Raw genomic sequence first — 12,512 nt, 5'->3', positions numbered from 1 at the left:
GGCAAGACACCGTCACAGATAGGGTCAGCTGCGAGGGCAAAGGTGATCGAACAAGGCCTCGTCGCGGCCGACCAGGATTAGATGCCAAGAGGGGGTGATGATGATGGTGCGACGTCTACCACGGGAGGCGTCCAAGGAAGTTGCCGCCGCGATCATTTCTTATGGCCCTGAGAAAGAGTATCTTTTTGTCTGCAAAAGTAGCCACGAGCGTCTAGCGTTGTAAGATGGCGACCGTCGACATCCAACGCTGGCGGCGCACGATCAGGCTCTACTCGACGACCCAAGCAGCTTAAAGCTGCGACAATAAGTGGTGAACCGAGGACGCTCTATCCCGCTTGCTATGTCGATTTCTGACGCACTCATTCCGCTCCCAACGCCAACATCCCCATCGGAGCGTTCGAGGAGGTCAACATAGAATATCGGTAACTTGGAGGGTGTGTGGCGGAGCGGGTACCGAAAGCCATGGCAGTATCTCGCAGTAGGGAAGAAACGAGGGGTTAAAACCATCCGCCGCTTGGCCACCGCACGCGTCACGCGCCCACTCTTGGTCACCGTATGTTTCGGCGGCAACCGAGAAGCGTTGTCCGCGAACCACTAGAGGTGCACGTTGATGGAACCAACTCAGACCCGCCGCGTCAATTGATTGTACGTACGGTAATACCAGCAGCTATGCGCTCGATATTAAGATCAAAACTGCAACCTACCAGCAAGCAATTCAAATGCAACAAGTCGTTCTTAGAGTAAAGTCATGGATTGCTGACCACGAGGCTCTTTGTCCTTATCTCTAAAGCAATGAAGTTTGATGCAAGCTGCAGTGCCGGGGCGGGGGCATACCGTCGTACGGTGACGCCACGTCCACGGGTGTAGTAGTACGTGCCAACTTCAATGCAGATGGGATTCGAATCGGGCGATGTTTTTCTTGATGGCACCGCGTCTTGGCTGTAGCTGCCAAGACTGGTTCTAGAAAAGCCACTCCAATTGCAACCGTTGAAGTACGTCCGTCCGATGGTGGAGTGAGCTCACATTTCAATTTCCTCTGCTCGACACCAGCAAGCCATGAAGATTTACGCCTCGCTTCTCGCGGTTGCCGGTCTCGCGACCGCGCTCGAGATCCCCAAGCACACGTACAAGTGCGTCGACGGCGTCTGCGTCCAGTCGCCGATTGCGGAGCGCGGCGTCACCCCCGGCGCCCTCGGCCTCCGCATGTGCGAAATGACGTGCGGTGCCGGTAGCCTCTGGCCGTACCCGTCGACCATCTCGCTCGGGTCGGCGGTCCAGGCCATCAACCTCAACCGCGTCTCGGTGCAGATCAACGGCGCCGAGTCAGCGTCGCGTCTCACGGGTGCGATCGGCAAGGCGTTCACCGACGCGGTGCTGGCCAAGGGCCGCACGGCCGGCGCGTCGACCGAGTCGTTTGGCCGCGGCGAAGGGCTCGTCATCACGGCGACGATCGCGTCGTCGACGGAGGCGCTCTCGACCGAGACGGACGAGTCTTACGAGCTCTCGATCGATGGGCCCAAGGTCAAGATCAACGCGGCGACGGTGTATGGCTACCGCCACGCGCTCACGACGCTCAACCAGTTGATTGACTACGACGACATTTCCGACTCGGTCAAGATCGTCAACAAGGTGAGCATTCAGGACAAGCCAGCGTACAGCCACCGCGGTATCGTGCTCGACACGGCGCGCAACTACTACTCGATCGAGTCGCTCCGCCGCCTCATCGATACGATGGCGGCCAACAAGCTCAACACGTTTCACTGGCACTTTTCGGACTCGTCGAGCTTCCCGTTTGAGCTCAAGAGCGAGCCGCGCCTGACGACGTACGGCGCGTACAGCCGTGACCAGATCTACACGCTAGACCAGATCCGGGAGCTGGTGCAGTTTGCCAAGTCGCGCGGCGTGCGCATCATCCCGGAGCTCGACGCGCCGTCGCACGCTGGTGCCGGCTGGCAGTGGGGACCCAAGGCGGGCTACGGCGAGCTCACGCTCTGCTATGGTTCGGACCCGTGGATGGACTATTGCCTCGAGCCGCCGTGCGGCCAGCTCAACCCGCTCAACGCGCACGTCTACGACATTTTGAAGGCGTACGGCTAGGATTCGTTTGAAACCGTCCTCTGATGTTCGATGTGTGGTTAGGGTCTTTGCCGAGCTGCACAGCCTCTTTGACGACGATGTCTTCCACATGGGCGGTGACGAGGTCTCGGTGCCGTGCTGGAACTCGACCAAGACGATCACGGACCACATCAAGGACACGAGCACGAACGCGCCGTTCTTTGAGCTCTGGGGCGACTTCCAGCTCAAGGCGGGCGAGTACATTGAGAAGGCCAACAAGAAGATCATGGTGTGGACCAGCGACCTCACGACGGACGCGTACCTCAAGTACTTCAAGCCCAAGAACACGATCGTGCAGCTCTGGGGTGGCTCGACGGACGGCGACGCCGCGCGCCTCACGTCCAAGGGGTTCTCGGTAGTCGCGAGCTACTACGACGCCTACTACCTGGACTGCGGTTTCGGCGGCTGGGTCTCCAAGGGCAATGGCTGGTGCGCGCCGTACAAGTCGTGGCAGGTGATTTACGACCTCGACGTGCGGGCCAACCTGACGGAAGCCAGCGCGAAACTCATGCTTGGCTCCGAGGTCGCCATGTGGTCCGAAATCGCCGACGAACGCGCTGTGGAAGCCAAGATCTGGCCCCGCGCCGCGGCGCTCGCCGAGCGTCTCTGGACCAACCCCAAGACCAACTGGAAGAACGCGATGAGCCGCATGCGCATCCAGCGTGATCGCATTGCGGACGCCGGCATCGGCACGGACGCTGTGCACCCGCACTGGTGCCGCCAGAACCCGGGCAAGTGCACGCTCGTCTAAGCATTCTCATCCTTGTCGCCTTGGACCCATCATCAATGCCTGGCAGCGGAGTTTTATCTTGTCGATGTCAATATATGTCAGTTGCATGCTGCTAAAACGTGTTTTGTCGGTCGTCGGCGTGGGTGCGCAAGGCCACCGGCTCCTTCATCAAACGATCGCCTTCGCGCCAAAACACCAAATTGGCCTCGGACTCAAGCCGGCGCTTGATACGTGGTCCGCGCGCCACCGTGGCCACTCGCTACGCTACATGCAGGCTGCACCCACGACGTCCCTGGTCCCAGCCTGGTCGTCTCCAAACATTGCTGTCGTTACCAACGCCTACGCGCCGTGGGGCAACTTTGCTGACCTCGCCTTCGCCGACCCGTCGCTCCCCGGACACAGTGCCTGCTTACGTCGAAGGCAGCGCCCGACCGGTTCAAGTTTACGCTAAAGTACTGGTTTGATATTCGCGTGGGGCCGAGCACGCTTCCGGCGCAGTCGCCACTGGTGCACGAACAACCGCTTTGGTCCAACCAGTTTCTCCCGGTAGATAGCTGTAGTTACATATAAAAGACCACATGATGGCACACTCGGTACGCACGGACGATGGCCAAGATCGCAAACACGCAAGCCCAACACGTCCACACCTTAATGCCCCGACGGAGACGCTCGCGACAAGAACTCAACACCTCGTCGATGATGGGTGTCGCATAACGCAATACATGTAATATATCCAGGCGAATATCGTCTGACGTACACTTCGCAGACATTTTGAGAAGCACAGAGTGAGGTCAACTCTGCGACGACGCTAGATATGTATGGTTTAGCTATGGGGCGGTGGCGGCGAGCTTGTTTTGGATGAGGGCCTCGAACATGCCGGCGCCTTTTTGAAAATGACCCAAAAAGCACTCGGTAAAGACACCTGGCGGCAACGAGAGGCTCTCGTCCGTTGCATTGGGTGGTAGCACTGGCGGTCGCATCTGCGCGTACGTCAGCAACCGACACGTGCCGTCACCTTGGTCGCTCACGACCATCCTTCACACGAAAATGATGTTTTCATCCCGTACAGCGTAGTATAGGAGTACCATGTAGCTTCATTGCCGACAAGCTGCTGCGGGTTCCACGGCATGAGCGCGTCCTCGAGGATAGTGCGCCATACGAGCACGACCCGGGACGCCTCCACGTACTTGCGCGCCGCAATCCGACTTTGAATCGGCGGGAACAGCGCCGGAAAGTTGTTGGCAACATAATGCGCGTACGTCATCTCGGTTCCAAACGATTCCTTGAGCTACGTCAACATACTTAGCCAACTCGTCGGCAAGTCCTCGCAGCAAACGACATACCGTGCTGGACACGCCGCACTCTTCCGGCATCGGCGCCGTGATCATGCCCCACAAAAGCTCCGCGAGCTGCGTAAACGGCACGGGCCACGAGTGACAGACCGTCGTGTGCATCACCAACGACGCCTCGTCGCTCTCTTCGAGTTGGACGTGCGCGTACCGCTCACGGCTTGCTTCGTGCGTGTGCAGGTCGCGGCGAACGTACTCGGTGCTGAGCTTGCCGAGGTGGTCGTCGAGGATACGGTCCAGCGTCGCATGCCAGTTGGTCGGGCCCAAGGACGCACGCTTCCACAGCGCCATGCCCGAGAACGTGCAGAGCTTGGGGCGGCGCGCAAACGCGCGCTGGAGCGTCGCCAGCAGCTTCATTTGGTCGCCGAGGAGACCTTGCAGTTGGGCGTTTTCGTGCAGCGCTTGCTGCGCCGCTTGCGCCTGTGTGGCCGCTCGACTGGCCCACTTCGATTCGATCGGCACCATGCTCGTGATCGCCTGGAGTTGTTCGAGCTGCGTCGAGAGCTCGTCGCGTTTGGCGCGAAGGTACTTGAGCTCGTCGAGGATCGTCGACCGACGGCGCTTCTTGGTGCTATCCGAGCCCGACGACGGCGAGTTGGGGCTCGACTCGCCCGAGACGAGGACCGCAATGTCCTGGCAAAATATGTCGTCGCCGTACGTAATGCTGGTGGTCATGCTCGCTGCGAGGCTTTTTGGATTGTGATCGGCAGCTATAATACTGGCTAGGATGTTTCAGGCGCCAATCAGACGACATCTGGTCGGGAAAACATACGAATGACGTTTTCGGTGCTCTGCGCGTGCGTCTGGTTCAACGTCTGGCGCGTCCGAAACGATTCGACGGTCGCGACGACCTACCGAGTCCATGGACGATCGCCGCTCCAGCAGCTTGTCCCGCGACTCGCGCTCCTGCCTCTGTCTACCTCAACCACGGCCCTTGACCAAGTGTACTCGGCTAAAATTTTGTATTTTAATAGACGACCCACTTCAACAACAACAATAACGTACGACGTCAATCGATACCACGGGGAAAAAAGTTGCAAAGTGCCATTGGATGTGCCTATTTTCCTGTTTTAACGTTGCAACTATTGTCCGTGATAATATCGACAATGCACGAGTCACTAGTCCCTTGATAACGATAAATTGCTTGGGCGGCAGGCGTGCAGGAGATTGTATTGCAGCGATCCTCCTAGCTACGTCTTGAGAAGCTTGAGGCATGAAAAATGGCGGATTTTTCAAAAGGAAAGGACAGGTGACGAGTCTGTATGCCGGTCGTCGCACGATGGGATCGGTACTCGTACATACCCACAGAGAATCTTGAAGCCTTGTTTGTCGTCTGTCGCTTTGACGACGCATGTACACCACGTATCAAGCGCGCTGAGTTGGATGCAGCGAGAGCACCCAGCTCTTGACGCCTTTTCAGTACACAACCAGACATCCCGGAATGGCGGCACCGTTATCTAGCGCTTCATACACGCCTGGCGTTATCACACAGGAATAGCGCGGGAAATGGATCTAGAATGATCAAAGTCTGGTCTACCCTGCACCGCGATTAGAAATTTGGCTCCGTGGGTTCAAATCTCGGCCTCGACTGTCCATCGGGTCGAGAATACAGGCGTCCCGGGCGAGTTCGCGGCGTCCTGGAGACGAAAGACTATGGGCACGCTTTAGTACTTACTACTACATCCAATATAGCATTGTGGGAATCTTCTACCTTGCAGGCACGTTCGGTGGATACTTAAACAAGAGAGGCAGCAGGTCGGTCGCGAGAAGACCCTGGTCCGCAGATATCGACGGCGATGACGCGCCCAACCGCATGAGCCACTACAGCACCAGTGCTGAAAGCATACGACAGACCTGCTGGGTCACTATGGTACCATTCTTCGTACGGCCTCGGAGGTATCCAAGACAGCATTCTCAGTCATTGGACCAGGTATATGTAGCATACTTGAGAAAACGATCGAGCGTCAAGTCAATGCCCGCTCAAGCCGCGCCTCATCGCACATTGGGGCGGCAGGCGGCTCAGGAGTCGGGACCGAGAGCGGCTCGTCTTGGTCTCCGACCGCACAATCGCGCTAATGGATGCATGCGCCAAATGCTACCTCCGCTTTGCTGCGGTGCCCTGGTGGGCTCATCCAAAAGATGCATCGCTGTGCTAGTAGTGACGTAGCGGCGTCGACGTCGAATTTTGTTTCTTAGCGGCGGTGAGGCTGAACCGGCTTGATTGTGGGCTGTTATTGTTAGAGAGCCGTCGCCGGCGTCTCTCGGAAGCTGCGTGACTCCTCAAGTAGAACCATAATTGAAAGTTACGAAAGGTGGAGCACATTGCCCTAGATTCCGTGATGCTTGACAACTTCGCCTGTTGACCTGCGTTATATTACATGCAATTATAAAGGTATGGTGGAGTTCCTAATGCGCTCGTGAGGCTTGATCGGTGCTTCAGCGAGGAGCTTTAGTGGTCGTGATTCGAGATTGTGCGAGGGACCGGATAGCGTGCACACCATCAGTTCTCGCCTGTGATCACCTTGGCCTCGATCTCTTCTTCGCCGGACACCATGATCAATCTCCTAGTGCTGCCATGGTCCATATGCTGCTCGTGTCGTGCTAATGGTCGATCATTCGAATGCAAAAGACGAGCTCTTCGCAGACAAGCGAGTGACGACAACGATACTACCGTGCGTATGCTGCTCTGCAAGGCATGCGTCGTCACGTATGCATGTCATGATATCGCGGCTACCTCGTTCGGATGCATCGGCTTGTTGGATATCTTGGGGCCTCTCTCTCGGGCTCATCTCCGCGACGGGCTCGTGAACGGCGTGCAAGGGAATAAATAAGATTTATTCCCTTGACGGCGTGTGACGTGTTTGTTTGATGCCAAGACGTGATCCAAAGCTGCTGATTTTTCACTTTTCGGCCCTTGCTTTGTTTGTCCTGCTCGGAAAGAGCTGACAGATGGGCTAATCATGACACGCCGCGGATGGCCGCACAAAATTTCATTGGAAAGGCCGTGCTGAGTTGTGCACCGTGATCAGGTGTCGGTCATGCGACGTCCACCTGTCGAGGCGGCCTGTCCGACGTAGCACCTCGGCAGCTGGCGGCACGTAGAGCCCGTCTTGCAGCAGCGTCCTCCTCATAGTAATCAATCCCGTCGGTATTAATTGTCTTGGCGTTTCCATTGCACCCATCGCCGTCGTCACTTTTGCCGTGCGCGTCAGCCAGTTTAGTCAAGGAATCCCACCTTGCACCGAGTAAAGACGAGACCAATCCAGTCGATCACGCTTGCTCATAATGAACCCAGCGCGCGGCTATGGCACCGTCAATCGATGCGGTGGCTGGCCCTTGACCCTCACGTCGACCAGCGCCTCAATAAGAGAGCTCTGGAGGTCGCGATATTCTTGCATGCAGCATTTTTGAGAGTTTGTTGTTGTGTGTATGACAATGAAAAGACGTTATTGTTCGTTTTTGTTATATAATCGTCGTTTCTCGACACGAATATGGTGCTACAGTACAAGAGTGCCACTGCTTTTGGCTAAATTTCTATTGATGTCGGTGGTGCGGGGTGGACAAAAGTCGCGACGGCGAGAATGAGCTCGAGGATGCTGTCGTCCATCCACGCGTCGTCGTCGACGATCTCCATGCTTTCGCAGTGCATCCGAGTCGAACGGCTTGGGCGTTTTGGGGACGGCGTTGGCGCCATCGTGCGCTGGGCAGCGTGGCGGTGGCAGTAGCCGCCGCTGCGGGCATGGGACTTGCACCCGCACACGGAGCACGGTCGGCCGCCGCCGTGGCGCACACAGCGGCCCTTGGTGCGCGCAAAGCTGCCGCAACCGGGCTCCGTGCAGAGCGACTTGTGGTCTGTCGAGAGGTGCTTGGCGCAGTAGCCGTGGGCGCGGGCGTTGGCGTTGCAGCCGTCTTGGAGGCAGCTCGTTTGGCCGCCATGGCGCACGCAGCGACTGCGCGCGTACGCTTGGTTGGCGCAGCCAGGCACCGCGCACGGCGTTCGGTGCTTGTGGCGCTCGCACTTGGTGGTGCCGGGCAGCGGCGGCAGATCGCACTGGTGAAAGAGGCACATGCTCGTGAAATCGATGATCGACGCTCGGGAAATGGCAAACTGCTGATGTCGCTGCAGGAAACGAAGCAGATGAATGATCATCGCGCATCGCCGTCACGCACGTGTGACACAGTCCAGATGGCGTCGCCGCATTCAACGATGAGTCACGAAGAGGACGCGTCACGGGCTGCGTCAAGGGCGGCATACCGATGTGCGGACAACGCTGCACCCGCGTGCCTGGCCAATGCTGGAGTATACACTAGGTAATCGTATACGGCCGGAGCTCACGACCGGTAATATTATAAGAAACGTACTACGTACACTGTACGACATCAGCCTGCTTGTCCGTGCGCCCAGTGCATCGGGACGTTGCAATTGCGCAGCAGCCGCCGAGGGGACGGCTACTCGGCACGAAGAGAATGGCGCCACGTAAGACGTGCGATTAGTTGTTAGTCCGCATACACCGCAAACGACGCCGATCGATCAATAATCTCACAGCACATGACTTTTAGTTGGAGGGCGACCAAGTCGAGCGACTAGCTGTAAGGCTCTAACTGTGGATTTGTAGAAACGCACATGTTGTTAAATGCATGGGGCAACAGCAGGTGCCGTTCGAGTACGACGCATGGTCAATCAAGCCACTCAGCGAAGCTTGTCGCGCGTCACTCGACCAACACTGCGAGCCAGTGAATACGCTTCATTAGTCAGTAATCAGCCACGCCTGAGTACATTCCAACGCTCATCTACGTCTGTTTCCATGACGTAAGCTTAGTGCTTACAGTAAACGCTGGCTGGTGTACCAAGCGTAGAGTGGCTTCCACGGAGCAACGCAGACAACGCAGCGGGGGAAGAACCATCTCCAGGAGGCAGGCAGTTGTATTGCGTTACGCCACAAAGGCAGATCGAGAGGTATTGAGAAGCCTTCGCCGTGGATAGGTTGTGCCGAATGAGACCGTCGCCAAGGGGCTCCAACTGGGGTCACTACCGCATAGGGTCGCTACCGGACATCATCCATACATGGCACCTAGCCCTATCATATCTACACCACGCACGTACAGACTACACAGGTTCTGGGCTACTCGCTTCCTGGAGTCCTAACTCTCCAGCGATACACGCTTGCATCGGCCTGGCATGGCTTGACCAATCCAGACACGACAAAGTGGAGGAGGTTTTCCGTCCAAGGCCGAGCGACCCAGAAAACCAACATCTAGAAGTACACACATTACAAGACCCAAGGCGCAGAGCAAGCGAGCTCAAGGCACTTCCAAATTGGCAGTGTCAGTCAACAAGCGAGCCCAACACGGTTGTCGCCCAAGTTGTTTGAGGAAGGGTGTCATCTATCACAACGTGCCGTGGCCCTGTCGTCGGCGAGCACGAGCAAGCGGGCGGGTGAGGGCACTACTATGGCACGTGCGACGACGCTATGAATTCTCACGTGAGCCCACTAGTGGCGAGTTGGATACGACGCGAAAGCGAGATCATTAACTATCGACGATGCGGTAATGAATGGCCGGCCGTTCACTTCACATAAATGTCAATAGTGTACAGTTGGTTGTTGTTCCATGGATCGACGACAATGGATCATTTGACCCAGAAATGGACCCTTTGGTACAGGGGAAGATATTTCTCAAGATCGTCATGGACAAAATCTCGGCCGTCTAGGTTCACAGAGCCAGACTATGTGGCTCGGTTGTCCCAGATAGACAACAAGAGAGTGGTTTTTTCACCTTGAGCAATTCGATGTATAGACGCATAGTGTTGTGTGCGTGTTTGTGTATATATTGTTCTACTACAGAGTCTCATTGCATCGTAAAGCCCGTGATTTCCATGTTGATGACGAGCGTCAAGTACGTTGCGAGCTCTTCCTTCGAGTCGTACATCGGTACGTCGATGCGGTTGAAGCACGTGTGCGCTTTCGGGTACAACCCCGTTGGGGGCACCCCCCGGGCGACCACCTGGACGCCGAATCGGCGCACACGCCCGTCGTTGCTGAGCAAGCCCTGGTACATGCACGTTCATACTAGTCTGCAGGACAAAGAGGAGTACCTTGAAGCCCTCGACAGGAACGCGCGAGGTGCCCGTGACAAACTGCAGGAGGCGCGCGCGCTGCTCCTGCGTAAAGTCCCGCACCACAATCCAAAACCACTCGACGACGCGCTTCTCGAGCTTCGTCGGGTGGTCGAAATCCTGGTACTTGACGTCGGCATGGCGCTCCCAGTCGTCCACATCAATGTTGGGCACGCCGCAGATGAGGAGCTCGAGCTCTTGGTAGTCAAAGACTGAGAGGAGGTTGCGCGGAATGACGTCGTAGAGGCCCTTGAGCAGCGCCGTGATCTGGTCTTGGACCGAATCAAACATGTAGTGCTTCAAGAGCAAGTTGAGGTATTCGTCCTTGTTGGCATCCGTCACGGGAATCGAAGCGCCGTTGGGCTTGAGCTCGATCGGCGGCAAAGGCTTTCCGTTGGCGTCGAGCGTCTGCACGGTAAAGTCCAAGCAGAGGTTCTCGACGTGGCTGTTGGTGCGCAGCCAGTTGGCATTCTTGCACAGCTCTTCGTCTACTCCATCATCGATACATCGCTTTGCGGCGGCAAAAGAGAGGTACCCAGAAACTCGAGGTCCGAAAACGAAATCGGGACGCCCAAAATGTGCTTGAGCAGCGGCAGCGCGAAATGCACCGTGAGCAGCTGGCCTTCCAAAAGACACTTGGCGATGAGACGACCGATAAACTCGTAGCACTTGAGGTGATCGTCCCGAAGCTGCGCCGCGTTCGTGTTGAGCCAGTACCTATCGTACACAAATTCGTAACACAAAAATGATCCAGCCTTTGTACCCAAGGTTCTCAACGTGCGTGGCCTGGAAGAGCCCATACGACTCGTCAAAGAGTCGTTCGCAGAGCAAGAGCACCCACTCCCGGAGAAGACCGCCCGCGTCCAGACCTACCCCCACTTAGAACTCCCCTACCCCTAATCCGACAAGACAAGTACCTGGCTCGTCGATGAACTCGATGCGGAGGCGTTGGCGAATGTCCGAAGCCGGCACGAGCATGAGCAGATGCAGCGATTCGTCCAAGACAGCGTCGCGCCGAATCTCTACACAAAAATGCAAGTAAATAAAAAATAGGAAAACAGTGAAAATGGACGCGGCGTACTAAGGAGGAGGTGGCCTTCTTCCCACGGCACGGCCACCTTGTCGAGCTCTTGGAGAAACCAGCGCACCTTGTGCCGAAAGGGCAGCGACGCGACAAACTCAAAGTCGATCATGGACGAGGCGCGCGGGAACTCGTCCGTGTCGATTTGAATCGCCTCCGACATGCGCACCGAGTCGGCGGGCACCCAGAGGACGGCGCCGGAGGCATCCATGTCCCGCACGTAGCCCGTCGAGTCCTGGGTCACGAGTGGCGTGCGTGGCAACGACGGCTTGGACGTCACGCGGAGCTCGGTCTCGACGCTGTCGCCGTCCGTCGTCTGCGAGAACGACGTGCGCGCCTGCATGTCGAAGAGGTACCGCTCGGGTGCGTCCGACGACGATTCGGACGACGTGTTGGTGGCCGTGGCCGCGAGAACGCTCACGCGCGGCTTGCAATCTTCAATGCGCACCCAGCGCAGCTGGCCGTCGTCGCCCTTCTCGCGCTTCCAAAGGTTGCGGCGCCGCGCGCCGCGTTGTCGCTGGTTCAAATGCATGTTGTCTTGCATCTCGTTGAGGCGGCGCACATGGAACGACCGCTGCCGCGCGAGCTGAAGATTGCTGGTCTCGTCGGGCGACGTCGCGCCGTGAGCCCGTATTCTCGGCGTCGTGACGGCTTGCTGCGAGACGACTAGATTCATTATCATGACGTGTGCTGCTAATGATGGACGTGACAGTGTACCCTGGGGCGTGCCGCAGAGAAGACACTCGCGCTTCGCCGGGTGGTTGTCGTGGTAGCAGATCGAGCACTGCCACTCGGACTCGCCGTTCTCGAGGAAGCTGTCGATGAGCGAGTGGCGCTGCATGTTGTTGTTGAGATTGTCGTTCTCAACGTAGCGCTGGAGGCGGCGCTGGTGGTAGCAGTACGCAAAGAGGCTCATGACGCCCACAAACACCATGGCGCCGAGGAAGATGTAGATGTAGATGGCCAGGTCTAGGACAGCGTGAGCGCCATGTAGCCCATGGCGTCGACCTACTTCCGTTGATGGTCGTTGGCGTCGACATCTGGAGCCGGCGGAGCAGCGGAGTCCCATGCAGCTCCATCGCAGTCGGGCGAAAAGCACTTGGCGAAGGACTCGGAAAACGT

At 57.3% G+C, this 12,512-nt stretch overlaps 4 protein-coding genes across 4 annotated transcripts; 1 reads left to right on the top strand and 3 right to left on the bottom strand.

Annotated features, from left to right (window-relative positions):
* Positions 1-1,056: 1,056 nt before the first annotated feature.
* On the top strand, positions 1,057-2,866 carry SPRG_16539 (hypothetical protein; the record flags this gene model as incomplete). Its single annotated transcript, XM_012355806.1, has 2 exons — positions 1,057-2,087; positions 2,140-2,866. The coding sequence occupies 2 exons, from the start codon at positions 1,057-1,059 to the stop codon at positions 2,864-2,866; spliced, it is 1,758 nt and encodes a 585-aa protein (XP_012211196.1).
* Positions 2,867-3,672: 806 nt separating this feature from the next.
* On the bottom strand, positions 3,673-4,869 carry SPRG_16538 (hypothetical protein; the record flags this gene model as incomplete). Its single annotated transcript, XM_012355805.1, has 3 exons — positions 3,673-3,880; positions 3,931-4,133; positions 4,189-4,869. 3 exons carry the CDS (start codon positions 4,867-4,869, stop codon positions 3,673-3,675), a joined length of 1,092 nt encoding a protein of 363 aa, XP_012211195.1.
* A 2,851-nt stretch (positions 4,870-7,720) lies between these two features.
* SPRG_16537 (hypothetical protein) lies at positions 7,721-8,263 on the bottom strand (the record flags this gene model as incomplete). The annotated part of the gene is made up of 1 exon (XM_012355804.1): positions 7,721-8,263. One exon carries the CDS (start codon positions 8,261-8,263, stop codon positions 7,721-7,723), a length of 543 nt encoding a protein of 180 aa, XP_012211194.1.
* A 1,778-nt stretch (positions 8,264-10,041) lies between these two features.
* Positions 10,042-12,324, bottom strand: SPRG_16536 (hypothetical protein; the record flags this gene model as incomplete). Its single annotated transcript, XM_012355803.1, has 6 exons — positions 10,042-10,242; positions 10,289-10,797; positions 10,845-11,026; positions 11,073-11,178; positions 11,227-11,331; positions 11,391-12,324. The coding sequence occupies 6 exons, from the start codon at positions 12,322-12,324 to the stop codon at positions 10,042-10,044; spliced, it is 2,037 nt and encodes a 678-aa protein (XP_012211193.1).
* Between the last annotated feature and the right edge of the window lie 188 nt (positions 12,325-12,512).

The sequence above is a fragment of the Saprolegnia parasitica genome (assembly GCF_000151545.1).
Source record: "Saprolegnia parasitica CBS 223.65 unplaced genomic scaffold supercont2.310, whole genome shotgun sequence".
Lineage (NCBI taxonomy): Eukaryota > Oomycota > Saprolegniomycetes > Saprolegniales > Saprolegniaceae > Saprolegnia > Saprolegnia parasitica.
Note: the sequence above shows the minus strand (reverse complement) of the source record. Positions and strands in the feature narration are given on the sequence as shown.